The sequence below is a fragment of the Chenopodium quinoa genome, unplaced genomic scaffold (genome assembly GCF_001683475.1).
Source record: "Chenopodium quinoa cultivar QQ74 unplaced genomic scaffold, ASM168347v1, whole genome shotgun sequence".
NCBI classification, from domain to species: domain Eukaryota; kingdom Viridiplantae; phylum Streptophyta; class Magnoliopsida; order Caryophyllales; family Amaranthaceae; genus Chenopodium; species Chenopodium quinoa.
Window position 1 is genome coordinate 5,076,980 of NW_018742390.1, and position 14,117 is coordinate 5,091,096.

The window sequence follows — 14,117 nt, forward strand, 5'->3', positions numbered from 1 at the left end:
GTTTCTTCTTTTATATTGCTCTTTTTCTCTTCTATTTTCTCTCTTTGGTTACTTTTATAGATGCTTAAGGAGTTAGCTTCGCAAAGGAATCAAGAGGAGAAAAAAGAGCTAAGAAAGGATATTCAAGCCTCTTGGAGAGGGCTCGAAGAGGGCGCTCTGCATCTATTCATTGTCGCGGGCGCGAGTCCTAAGGCAGCGGGCGCGGATAAAGTGCATCAAGTTGGTGATTTTTGACAGGAACTCTCTGCGCCCTAGCCACGGTCTTGCCGCGGGCGCGGAGAATCTTGAGAGACCGCTCTAGTTGGAGATACCGCGACCCCCCTGTCTTCACTTGGAACAGGGCATCTGCCGCACCCTTAGCCGCGGGCGCGGGTGTCTTCGCCGCGGGCGCGGGTCTTGCCTAGATTGCCCGCGAAGTTAGTTATGGGTTCCGTACCCATTCCTCCGCGCCCGCGGGATCTTCTTTGAGAGGGCGCAACTGATCAATTTTTCTTCTTTGTCTATAAATACTCTTGTAAATCCTTTTGAAGACTAACTTTTAGATAATATTTCATATTCTTAGTTTTTAGAGAGAGAAACTAGAGAGAAGTTAGAGAGAAAGTAGAGATTATAATTCTAGAATTTGATTTGTATTTCAACATTGCTTCTTCAATCAAGTTTGGATTTCTTCTTCATATCAATGAAAGTTTGTGAGATTTCTTTCCTTTGAATTTACTTCAATTGCAATTTTCTTTAATGCTTGAATGTTTTGTTTGGATTTTAATTTAGTTTTGAGAATTTGTTGATTGATTGATTTTCCTTTTGATTTAGCTTGAAATGAATTTGTTTGTGATTGAATTTGTTTTGTCTTTCAATTTCACCATGACTAGTGAGTAGATTAGTTGCTAGGGAGAAGGGGAAGCATGCTTGATTAATGATTTTTGCTAGTTGATGATCATTGATTGATTGAATTGTTGCAATTAAATTGGTTGACATTGTTGTGCATGTGATTAATTAGACTAGGAGTGATCAACCTATAAGATTAATCTAGATTGCATTGCAAATTTCAATGACATGAACCCTTAATTTAAGAATTGCTTTAATTGATTGAATTTGATTGTGATTCACTACAAAAAAAATTACTTATAGAAGCAAGTAAAAAATGCCTCTAATAATAATGATGTTGCCTCTAATAACTTTTAGAGATAATTAATCAAGTGCCTCTAAAAATTCCGTCGCTAATTGATGGTTGACTCTAAAGCCTCTTTTAGAGGCAATACAATGCATTGCTTCTAAAAACCCGTATATTTAGAAGCAAGTATATAATCCTGCCCCTAAATATATTTGGAGGCAATTGTATAAACTTGCCCCTAAATATATTTGGAGGCAACCGTATAATCTTGCCCCTAAATATATTTAGAGGCATTATGAAAATTTGCTTCTCAATACCATATATATTTAGAGGCAACCTTATAATTTTGCCTCAAAATATATTTAGAGGCATTATATCTATTTTCTTTTATATACAAATATAATTAGATGCAATTTTGTATATTAATGCTAATGATATTTAGATGCAAATTAGAAATTTGACATAAAAGGTTTTTAGAGGCAAAAGAACATTGTATATGCCTCTAATATATTAATTCGAAATATATAGTAATTTATATTACAAGAATTTTTTGTCATGATAATTTTTGTTGTACATTTATAGGCAAAATCATTTTAAAAGATTTATCATCATGTCAATATAACATATGTAAAGCAAGTTGATTTCATTAAATCAAACAAAAATGACATTATTAATAATTTAATAGTCATTACATTATTGATCCAAAAATATGTATTTAAGTTACTAAACTACTTAACTTCAAAATAATTTAAAAAAAAATTGGATAATGTGAATACAAAAGAGTTTTCTATCTAAAACTATAAGCTTGAAAACAACATTATTTTCTTCAATTTCTTCCAATTCCATCTATAGCCATCTTCATTATATAATTTCCTGTCATTGAAAAGTATGAAATTAAATATTTGTTACAATGATGAAAAATAAGATTTAAATAAGTATAGATAACTAATTCATAAAATAAAAAAATGATAAAAACAAATGTAAATGTTCATAATTAAATGTTATCACATCCAAAGAAAGATTAAAAAATTTAGTTGACTAGAACTTACAATGAATGAAAATAAATGTTACTACTACTCTTCATCTACTTGAATTTCATCATCCTCTTCATCGTCATTCTCATTATCTTCCTCATCGTCATCCTCGTTATCCTTAACCTATATTTTCATAATTAGTATGCAATGACAAATAAAAACTATTTTTTAAATTTAATCCAATAATCATAAATAGTATTAAATAATGAAATATACCTCATCCATATTTATTTCAGACAAATCATAGCCTAGATGGTTCAATATATTCCCCATGAAATCTTTCATGACCTCCATTTCATTCTGAAGGCCTCTCATCTTTTTATTTAGGGCTTTATTTTTCACATTAGCTTCTTTTGCCTCTTGTTTAGCCTCTATTGCCTCATTCTTTGCTTCATCGGCTTCTTTGCGTAGCTTTTCTCTCCTTCACTAAATGTCCCATATAATGATGTAATAGAAGGGCTGACTCCCTTGCCACGATAACGACCACGTTTACCAATGGGCTTAACTTTTGCATAGATTTCTTCATCGGTCATGTCTATTTCTCCTGCCTCACGTTGCATAAGGAGATCTTTAATTTTTTACTGTATAAAAAAAAATTAAATGTAAGATTATACAAAAAGGGGAAAATCTAAAAACACTAATAATTACAAATGAAATCAATTAATCATATACTAGATTGATCCTATAGAGAGAATAAAGGCCACAAGTCTTTTTAACTAATAACAAATACAATGTATCTTTACTTCTACATAAATTTGGATAGAATTTCCCTTATAATATGACTGAAAACCAACTTTAATATAATCATTTCAACCTGCTGTCACACAATAAACATAAAACAACTCCAATATCATTTCATTCACAACACATATACCACCTCCACAATTAACTTTCAGAATACCTTTAATAATATAGGAATAAAAAATGAAAATACGATGAATTAAGTTATTAATAGGATTTGTTCATTAGCTTTTGTAATACAATATAGATATAGTATGATTTTTCAATATTAGTCTTACTACTACGTAAATTCTTACCATGGTTTCTTTTGCCACTTCAGTGATAGGTGCTTTATCACTTTTAGAATGAGTTTCCTCGTATAAATCCAACATGCTTAGCACTACTTTGTCACGATTGAACTGATATCATAAAAAAGTTACATCATAAAATTACTTTTTTTTGCACAAAAAAAAAAAGGAAAGAGTTTACCATGTCTTCGGCTTTTTGAGCAAAACTCTTTGTCCCAGCAGTGTGTCCAGCATCTTGGTAAGATCGATTGTCAGCATTTCTTTTACTTATGGCCTTTAAAATATGAAAAGTAATATATAATTAATGTCCAAAACTAAAAAAGAAAGAAAGAAATATATGATAACATATACCTTAAATTTTGTTGACCCAAAATATTCAACAAGCCATTTCCAGTCATTTTCATCAACATTTGGAGGCATATTTTCCACTTTAAGTCGATCTTCATCTGTACCAACTGTATCATAATAAGTATTTTTCAATCTTGCGCGATAATTCCTATACTTCTTATCCAAAGATTCCATGATAAACTTTATTCTTTCTTTTAAATTCTTTTCACGTCCCTTTTCATCCTCAAGTCCTATATCAAATTTTTCCTTTACAATACATAGAAATGTAGTTATTAGTGCTAAAAAAAAAAAATTGCAAGAAAAACATAATCTATTTGTATCAAGGTATAAAATTAAAAAAAAAAAATACCAGAACAAGTTGCCACATCTTCTCCTTATTTTCTTTCGAAATTTGTGAAAATACTTTCACATCATAAAGTGGAGCGTTAAGTGGATCTCGTACAAGAGCACCACAATAATTTGCCAAACAAGCCCTATTCACACCAATCGGCTGACCTTTAATGTTAAAATCCACTTTTTTTTCTCACCAGGTCTCATTTTTACCATTTGAAGATTTCTTGTAGGGCCTCTAGGATTGTTAGTCTTATAAGTTTTTCTCTTTTTTTTAATTCCTGTTTCGGATGAAAACAATGGGACCTTGTCGAAGGTCCGATGAAGTGGTGAAGACTGGATTCGGTCCAAGTGATGTTGGGCCGAAGGTTTCCTGCACAGCAAACACACGTAAACTAGCCTCGGGGGTGTTGCTGAGGAAGGCCCCTCCGATGCTAAAGTCAGCACAATGTGTAGAGAGAGAAAGCTATGCAAGAGAATTAATTGCTTGAGGCTTTTGTGAAAATCCCCGTACAAATGTGATATTGATGGCTTTTATACCTTTGCATATATGGGGGATGTGGGCCTTGGCCCAATTGACTTGCCTTGTGGACTGATCTTGACTTTAGCACAATTGGAGAGTTGAACCTTGATCTTGGGCTTTTAATTGGATCATTTAATGTCTAGGCCCAATTGGACTAAATTGGACCCAAACAACTTGCCCCCCAAACCCGATTTGGAAGGATGACGGGTCGGGTTTGATTAATCAGAAAAGGAGGGAAGCAAATGATTTAATTAATCCAAAAAATTTGAATTTAAACCGTAATTAATGAAATAACGACGCTTGGGTGAATAATTGTGGAAGTTGGACGAATAATGGGCGGTTTAATCACGAGATCGTGTGTTAAACGGTTACTTAGTGGGGTGTTTAAGAGAAATTGAAGAGCTGACTCCCAGAATTCCCATTTCTGGAGATATAATCAAAGGCGCGTCATCTCTCCTCACTTCTTCACCGACACAAACCCAGAATTCTCGAGAAAAACCAAGAACCCGCGTCAAAACTTTGCAAATTTCCCGAGTATTAAGCTTAGAAACTGAAATTCGCCGCCACCAACTTGTAAATCCGCAACTTCCGCTTCAGATTGAGGTAATTTCCTTTGATTTTAGTTTATTTTTCTTCGAATTCGAACTCTTTCCCCCTTTTTTCGACTTTTTCTTCGAAACTCACCCATGGTGAGAGGAGTTAGAGGTAGGGCCCGTGCTCCAAGAAGAGCAAGGCCGATTCCCGATCCTAGAAACAGGACTGGGACCTGGAATGGACAGAGAGCAGAGTCTGACCCTGCTGAAGGGATTAGGGCGACTCCCATTTCTTCGGCTCCTCCTCAGGGAACGGAGGGGCCGAGCGTTTCTGGGCGGGACGATGAAGTTCCCGCCATCCTTTGGGATATCCTCCTTGGATTTTAAGAATGGGAGGATGCTGAAGCAGCTTCGACCATGATAAAGAATTGTCCCTACTCGTGGTGGGTAGAGAATGCTGAATTACAGTATCGGTTTGCCGAGCAGATTGAATTGCATTACGGCATCCTTGAAGCTGATGGGTATTGGTGCCGAATGCCTGTGGCATCCGATAGAATACATCCTCCACCCCCGGGCTATGTGGGGGTGTACACAAGACAACTTCAGTATGGGCTGAGGTTCCCTTTGGATGTATTCGTCCGTGACTTGCTGATCCACTATAATATTTCCCTATGTCAGCTAACTCCTGTCAGCATCCGAAGGGTGATGACATACTTGTGGGTCTGTAAGTTCTTCAGATATGTGTCGAATCTGCACTGGTTCAAAAAGCTCCATCGGCTGGTGCCAAACATTCAAAGCGGGCACGGAGATCATGGTCCTGGGTGGTACCGGATTGAATCCCGGCCCCAGTACCTAACAATGTGGCCGAACGACTCCTCAGACAAGGACTGGAGGGGTCAATGGATTTGGGTTAGGGCGCCCACGGACCCGGGCCATCCTTACGTCTTCAGCGCTCCTAGGTATCTTGCTGAGCCTGATCCCGAAATGGGAAGCTTAGGTCCCCCCGAAAATAACGGCTCAGATCCGAACCTTAACCAACAAAATATCTTCGGCAAGCTGCCGAACAGAGGGGGCAGCGGCCGAATGAAGCATATCCCGGAGACTTGGCTCCCCGATACGCATTATGTCTTTCAAGAGAAAATGTTAGCAGTTGTCGGCCTTAGCAGAAAGTTTAGGGATGGTAAGCTTCTTCGGCTGGGGCCGAGGCCTTTTAATTATCTCTTTTTCTCTGTTTTTTCTTCGCACTTTTCTGCTGAGCCGATCCAGCTGAACTAATCTTTGTTCTCTTCTTTTTCAGAGCGAGACGAGACTAACGTCGACATTAACTACAATCGTCTCGGCGTCAACCGAGAAAGAGTTGTAATTGATCGGGCCCCTTCTATCACTGAATCGAAGCACAGGGAAGTTCATCTAGATCACTCCCATTTCCAAATTGAGGTTGTTGCTCTATATCAGAAGCAGAAGCCTTGGTGGAAGAAGAGGGATCCCTGGTTTCAGCTGTTAGACGAAGAAGCTGAAGCTGCCCGTACAGCCGAAGAGGTTGCACGGGTTATTAAAGCTTGTGAAGGAGGGAAAGGTCCTCCAGGGGCTGCTGAAGAAGAAGCTGCAGCTAGGGCAGCTGAAGAAGACGAGGTGCTGAAGACCTCGGTGAGCTCTTTGGACTTTGTTGTTTGTTGTTTTTTTTCTTTTTGTTTTTACATTCTTCATGCCCCCCTGTCTTTTGCAGTCTGAAGAGAGTGAAAGACAGAGAGAAGAGAAAGCCCCTGCTCGTCCCGAAGATCAAGTGCAGGAAGAGTCTGAAGAGTCAGACATGGACGGGCAGCCTCTTCACAAAAGGAGACGAAGGATGGCCATCATCGGACCGCATGACTTTCAGAGGAGGCCGATGACCATTGGCATCGAGATAAGAGAACCCGAGGAAGGCGGTGGATCGCCGAGGGTTCCTCGGCCACCACCTCAATCACCACCGAAGACCCCTCCGCCACCCCCCGAGATGGAGGTGGATCAGAAAACTCCCGATCCTAAGGGAAGGGTCCAAGAGGAGATTTAGGATAGTGCTGCCGAGCACGGAACTGGGGATGTTGTGATGCCCGATGCTGAGGGTTTCACAGCTGACATTGCAAGAGAGGTTGAGGCTTTCGTCCTCACACCTGAAGAAGAAGCAGAAGTCATAATAATTGACTCTGCTGAGAAGAAGGAGGATGCTGAGCCATCTAAGACTCAGGAAGCTCCATCGTCATCCTTTCCTTCTTTCCAGACGCTGCAGTCTGGAGAAATGGGCTTCTCGGCCCCCCGAATGCCATATCCATATCACATCTGGGACCTCATATGGGGCCAGAACCGAGAAGGTGATGCAGCCTACTTCGGCGATTTTGCTGGCATGTCCGAGGTAGATAGGGCGAGGATTTGGTCGCTGAAGGCCACTGCTGGGATGGGCGAATCTAACAGATCAGTTCAAGACCCAGCCAGGTCTAACCAACTGCTGATGATGCAGGTAAATCTCCTTGCCTTTTATCTCTTTTTCAATTCAGCTCTTCAGTTCAGTTTTTTTTTTTTTTTTTTTTTTTTTTTTTTTTTTTTTTTTTTTTTGCTGACTTGTGCTCCTGTTTCCAGTTCGTGCACAATCAGACTCTCACTGTAGAGCTGATAGATACCCTACAAGATAGGGTGGATGCCGCTGAAGATGACAAGAAAGTGGCTGAGGAGGAGCTGAAGCTTGCTAAGCTGAAGCAAGCAGCGGCTGAAGAGAAGCAGCAGAAGGGTGAAGAGTATGAAAAGAAAGTTGCTTAAGCCCTTCAGACCTTCTGCGATGCTTTGGAGAAGGAAGTTTTCCCCCCACTGATGGAAGGGGAAAAATTCCTTCAGGAGCACATGGGAGTGGATATCTCAAAATTCAAAGCTGCCATTGGGAGCCGAATCCAAGAAGGAGCTGCTGCACAAGCTGAAGTGCAGCAAAAGCTGGAAGCTCTTGAAGCCAGTAGGATGGATGTTGAAGAGTTGCTCCAAGCTCGAAATGTCCAACTCTCAGAGGCTGCTACTGCTGCTGAAGCTCAGAGAGCTAAGCTCCAAGAGGCTGAGGATCAGCTGAAGGCTAAAGAAGACAAGCTGAACCTGACTCAGACTGAAGCTTCCCAAGTTCAGCAGCAGATGAACGAGCAGAAAGAGTCCTCCTCCAAGCTCGCTGATGAGCTGAAGACATCTAAGGAAGACTTGGAGGAGACAAAGAAGAGGTTGGCTGATGCTGAGGCTCTACTCACGGTCCGTATCTATACCCAAGAAGAGTATGAAATGGGTTTCAGAAACGGGTTCAGAGTGTGCCGAAGAGTCTGCCTACATGATGAGCCGAAGCTGGATTGGTCCAAATGTGCTGAATGGACCCTCACATGAAGTATGCGACTCCAATCGAAGCTGAAATCCTTGAGGCTGAGGAAGCCGAAGAAGAAGCTGAAAGAAAGGAGTTGGAGGCTGAACGGACGGAAAGGGAGGCTCAGCAGAGTGCAAAGCCTGCCTCTTCTGCTGCTGGGACTGAGGCCACCGTGGGACCTAGTAATGCTGATCAGTCTGATCCTCGGGCTGAAGCATAGGAACTCGGGCAGTCGTCTTAAAAATCTTGCGGTTCATCATGCGCTCAACTTTAGACTTGCCGCTTTCTGAATTTTTTTGCCTTGTTTTTTTGCTTCAGCTTGCCTTGTCGTACAAAATGATTTTCTTGTTTTATATATGTACCTCGGCAGCAGTAATTTTCCGCTTGTAGGCGGCTGCCGATGTTTTAATATGCTCTTTAAACATTTGAACTTGTAGCTCACTTTCTGAGCAATACTCTCATCAATCTGATGCTTTTTCTTCAATTGCTTTATCTTATTTTGAATGCTTTACCATTTCTGAACTTGAGAAACTTCGCAAGAGTTCACTAAATACAAAGCTTTCGGCTTGAAGAATTCTGTTGAAGATAAACTTGTACTGACAGTGTGTCTTGCCTCCCCCAAGAATCTGAAGACTCAAGTCTTTGGATTGCTGAGTTGGGATTTGTTTCTAACTGTTGTTGTTATCCTTGATTTTCTGTCTATCTTTAAAAATGGATATCTGAAACACAAGGCCAACTGAAGGCGATGTTTCAGATAATGGCTTTCTGGGATACAAGGCTCAGTTAAGGCAATATCCCAGAACTGTCCATGGACTCATGTCTTTGGAGAACAAGTCTTACTGAAGTTTGACTTCAGCTGAAAGACCAGAGGTTCTTTAAAAAGACGAGTTTGTCAGCAATCTGAAACCTAGTTACCCGGAGGCGAAGGTTTCAGACGAGGCTGAATAAAAACCCTTAAAGAGTAGATTGAATAAAGAAAACTTGAAAGAATAAAAAGTTGCAAATACTTATAGAAATGGTAGCTCCGAGGCCTTTCATTAATGATTCAAAATGTACTTACAAAGATTGTTTTGCCCCGAAGGATTTACACATGATATTTCTTAAGTACATCAGCATTCCAGTGATTTTTCAACTCAGTTCCATCCAACTGCCGAAGTCGGTATGTCCTTGGCTGAAGCTCATCACAGATTTCATAGGGTCCCTCCCATGCAGCTGAGAGTTTCCCATGGATTCGGCCTTTCTGAACTGCAGCAGCATTCCGAAGGACAAGGTCTCCAATTTTGAGAGGTCTTGCATGGACCCTTCGGTTGTAAAATTTGCTGATTCTCTGCTTATAAGCAGTCATTCTGACTCGGGTTGAGTCTCTCACTTCATCAAGAAAATCGAGGGATTCTTTCATTACGTCCTCATTCTCAGCCGAGAAGTGGTGCACTCGTAAACTCTCAGAGCCAATTTCCACTGGAAGAACGGCTTCAGCACCATACACCAACTCAAAAGGTGAATAGCCCGTTGCCTCTTTTTCCGTAGTCCGAAGCGATCAGAGGGTTCCTGGAAGTTCCTCTATCCACTTGGACTTTTGATCTTCAACCCTTTTCTTCAAAGCATTGAGGATTTGTTTATTTGCAGCTTCGGCTTGGCCATTACTTTGTGGATGACACACTGCTGAATATGCCAATTTGATGCCGAATTGATCTGTGTACTGCCTCAGCGGCAGATTATCAAACTGCCTCCCATGATCAAAGACAAGGACCTTCGGAATACCGAAGCGAGTGATAATGTTCTGCCAGACAAATTTCCTGACGGTTTGTTCGGTGATATTCGAAGCTGCTTCAGCCTCAATCCATTTGCAGAAATAGTCGATGTCGACTATTAACCATCTTTTTTGGTAGGGTGCATCTGGAAAGGGTCCCAAAATATCCAGCCCCCATTGGGCAAATGGGAGTGGATTAAGGATCGGCTGAAGGTCTCTAGCTGGCTGATGGATGACTTGCGCGAATTTTTGACATTTTTTCACATTTCCGTACCAGTTCCTTAGCATCTGAGATCATGGTGGGCCAGTAATACCCGGCCCTCAATGCCTTGTGGGCTAAGGTCCTTCCCCCGATGTGGTTCCCACAGATGCCGAGGTGAATCTCCCGAAGAATGTAATCTGCATCTGTTGGTCCCACGCATTTCAGCAATGGGGCTGAGAAGGACTTTTTCAGAAGCTCCCCTCTGAAGACGATGAACCTCGAGCTGGTTCTCTTCAGCTTGGAGGCCAAAATTTTATCTTCGGGAATTTCTCCCCGAAGCTTGAAAGCTAGGATGGGATCCATCCAGCTGGGCTCTAGGTCAGCGCAGCACACTTCAGGTGCTTCGTCAACACTTCTTTCTCGGCGCACTTCCACATATACAGAGCTGTGTTCAGCTCAGTGAGAATTGAACTGGCAAGTTTGGAGAGTGCATCGGCTTGAGTATTGAGACCCCTTGGGATCAGTTGAACTTCAAAAGTTCTCAGCTTTGCAATGACTGATTTGATCTTGGCAAGATAAGCTATCATGGAGGGCTCTTTGGCCTCGTAGCTGCCACCGATCTGATATGCAACTAGCTGAGAGTCTGTCTTCAAGCAGACATGCTCGGCTTCCAGGGAGATGCACAATTCTAGGCCAGCGATTGCTGCCTCATATTCAGCTTCGTTGTTCGAAGCCTTAAAAGAAAATTTTAGTGCATACTCAAAGGATTTGCCTTCGGGAGAGGTTATCACTACCCGCCCCCGAACCATTTACGGTGGAGGATCCATCCGTAAACACGGTCCAGATTTTCTTTTCATCGGCCAAGAAGTCCGCTAGAGCTTGAGCCTTGATAGTAGCCCTCGGCTGGTAGCTGATGCTGAATTCGATGAGCTCAAAAGTCCACTTGGCCAGCCTACCAGATTTTTCAACTTTGCCGAGAACTTTTTCCAGCGGCTGATCAGTTAAGACCACTATCTGATGGCAATCAAAATAGGGCCTCAGCTTCCGAGCAGCTACCACTACTACGAAGGCGACTTTCTCGAGTAGAGGGTAGCGGGTCTCGGCATCTGTCAGAGTATGACTGACGAAGTAGATCGGTTGCTGAATTTTGTTTTCTTCCTTCAGCAGCACTGCACTGATGGTGGCTGGGCTAACAGCCACGTACAGATACAAAGATTCTCCCTCTGCTGGGCTAGCCAGCGTTGGGAGTTGAGCCAGATGCTCCCGAAGCTGCTTGAAGGCTTCTTTTTGCTCTTCTTCCCAAACGAGCTCTTTTGTTTTTTGGGAGTTTCAGGGCTTTGAAGAAAGGTAACCCCTTGTCCGAAGCTCTGGAAATGAACCTCGACAGGGCTGCCATTCTTCCGGTGAGCCGCTGAATATCCCGCTTTGTTTTCGGCTCAGGAAGATCGAGCGCTGCTTTGACTTTGGAGGGATTGGCATCAACCCCCCTCTTGCTGACCATGAACCCAAGGAATTTCCCTGACTTCACGCCGAAGACACACTTCTTCGGATTCAGCTTCATTTGGTGCTTTCTTAAGGTGGCGAAGGTTTCAGCCAGTTCCTTAACATGGTCCTCAGATTTTTTGCTTTTGACGATTGAATCGTCAACATAGACTTCCATGTTTCGGCCCTTTTGATCGGCAAAAAATTGATCCACCAGCCTTTGATAGGTTGCCCCCGCATTTTTCAATTCGAAGGGCATCATTTTATAATTATACACCCCGGCGTTCGTGACGAATGCCGTCTTTGCTCGATCGTCAAGGTGCATGAAGATCTGATGATACCCCGAGAATGCGTCCATGAAACTAAGCAAGGCATGGCCACTTGTCGAGTCAACTAACTGATCGATCCTCGGCAAGGGATAGAAATCCTTCGGACAAGCCTTATTTAGGTCCATGAAGTCAACGCACATTCTCCAGGTGCCATTGGCCTTCTGAACCATCACCACATTTGCCAGCCATTCTGGATACTGGCAAGGCTCGATGAAGCCTGCGTCCAGCAACTTTTTGACCTCGGCTGCGATGTCTCGGTTCTTATTAGCGGAGTAATTCCGCTTCTTTAGCTTAATTGGCCGACACGTTGGGTCAACATTAAGCTTATAGGAGATGAGGTTTGGACTTATCCCGGGCATATCAGCTGCCGAGAAAGCAAACACATCTCTGTTGTCCCAAAGGAGTTGAATAAGTTCACAACGGGTGTTCGGATCGAGGTCCATCCCGATTGTTACACATTTCTCAGAGTCTCCTTCGGTCAACTCAACCGTTTCGGTCTGCTGGTCCATGTCCATTGCTGATGGGCTGGACTCCTCACAATCTGGCCTGCTGTCTATGTCAGCGGGCGTCCCAGACTTCTTCTTCTTCGGCTGGCTCTCTGAGTCTTTCGGCTCAGATGAAGAGCTAGCCTTTTCTTTTTCTGGCCCTCTTTCCTTGGGCGCAGAACCTTAGGCCGAAGCACTTAGACCTTTCGGTTTTTTTGTGCTCGGCTCTCTTTCTTTTTCTTTCTTCTCCTCATCCTCATCGTCATTTGGGCGACTAGGGGATGGCTTGAGGTAGTTGCACCTTCGGGCATCCTTTTGGCTACCCTGGATCCTTTCGGGGAAGCCGGCGTCTGAGACGTAAATTATCAGCTGATGATAGGTTGAGACGACCCCTTGAATCTCGTGAATTATGGGTCTCCCCAAAATCACGTTGTACACTGAAGGAGCGTCAATGACCAAAAATTCAGTCATGACGTTCCTGGCTGCCTCATCGCAGCCGATGGTGACAGGAAGTGTTACCTTCCCGTCTGGATAACTTGAAGCCCCGTTGAATCCGGATACCGGGTATGGTACCGGCGTAAGGTGCTTGGGCTTCAGCTTAATTTGATTGTAGGCCTTTCGGAACAGAATGTTTGCTCCGCTGCCACCATCAACAAGGACCTTGCTGACGTCGTGGTTAGCCACCGTGGCGATGATCACCAGCGGGTCCTCATGAGGGAATGTTACTCCCCGGCAGTCGGCGGCTGTGAACGTCATGTTCGGCACCGACGACTGAGGAGGCTGAATATCAGCGTTGTTCACATGGTGGGTCAGAGCCCTAAGGTGCCGCTTGTGTTCCCTCCTAGAGCATATTCCTCCCGAGATAACATTGATTGGAGAGAATTTTCCCTCCGCACTTTTGTTGTTCTTCCGGGGGAAGTCAAGGTCCTTCCGAGAGTCCTTTGACTTCTCGGCCTCCTTTTTCTCGCGGTAATCCGCGATGTATTTTTTCAAGTATCCCTTCCGAACCATGTCCTCGATTTTGTCCTTCAGCTGGATACATTCCTCGGTGTTATGTCCCGGTGATTCATGGAACTCGCACCACTGATTTTTATTTTTTCGCTGATACAACTCTGGAAGTGGTCTCGGCTTTTTGTAACTCTACTCCTCCTTCGTCACGCTGTAAATTTTGGCGCGTGGAAGAGAGTGGAGTGTAGGACTCATATCTGCCTGTGAATGGGGCAGATTTTTCCTTCTTCGGCTAGTTGGCCGAAGATTGCTCCGAGGCTTTCGCCTTTCCTTTCGTCTTCTGGCCTTGGCCTTCGGACGGTTGTTTTTGTTTCCCATTCCCAGTTGGGGTTGGGCTTTTGTTTTGTTCCACTCCTCGGCTCGGATGAATTTATCCGAGGCGTTCAGAGCTTCCTCCAAGGTCTGCGGGGTGTGCATGACCATGAAGTCTAGGAACTTCCCGGGCTGAAGGCCATTCTGCATTGCAAAAACAGCTAGCCCTTGGTTCAGCTGAGAGACGCTGGATGACTCGTTGCTGAAACGGGTCAGGTAGTCCCGGAGACTTTCGGTCTCCCCTTGCTGCAGGCCCATGAGCTCAGCAGTGGTTTTCT

The 14,117-nt window shown here is 43.0% G+C and overlaps 1 protein-coding gene across 1 annotated transcript; it reads right to left on the reverse strand.

The window, feature by feature from the left end:
- Positions 1-1,775: 1,775 nt before the first annotated feature.
- Positions 1,776-4,187, reverse strand: LOC110700223. The gene is made up of 7 exons (XM_021877733.1): positions 3,871-4,187; positions 3,525-3,767; positions 3,355-3,447; positions 3,183-3,284; positions 2,362-2,726; positions 2,161-2,268; positions 1,776-1,984 (listed from the first exon to the last, which is right to left on the reverse strand). Exons 1-5 carry the CDS (start codon positions 3,886-3,888, stop codon positions 2,724-2,726), a joined length of 459 nt encoding a protein of 152 aa, XP_021733425.1. The 5' UTR covers positions 3,889-4,187; the 3' UTR covers positions 1,776-1,984; positions 2,161-2,268; positions 2,362-2,723.
- Between the last annotated feature and the right edge of the window lie 9,930 nt (positions 4,188-14,117).

Excerpts from the sequence above, each read along its gene's own strand:
- LOC110700223 (XM_021877733.1), bottom strand. Across the intron at positions 3,448-3,524 it reads TTGGGTCAACAAAATTTAAG|GCCATAAGTAAAAGAAATGC; the intron begins GTATATGTTATC and ends CATATTTTAAAG. Across the intron at positions 3,285-3,354 it reads CTCAAAAAGCCGAAGACATG|TTCAATCGTGACAAAGTAGT; the intron begins GTAAACTCTTTC and ends TTATGATATCAG.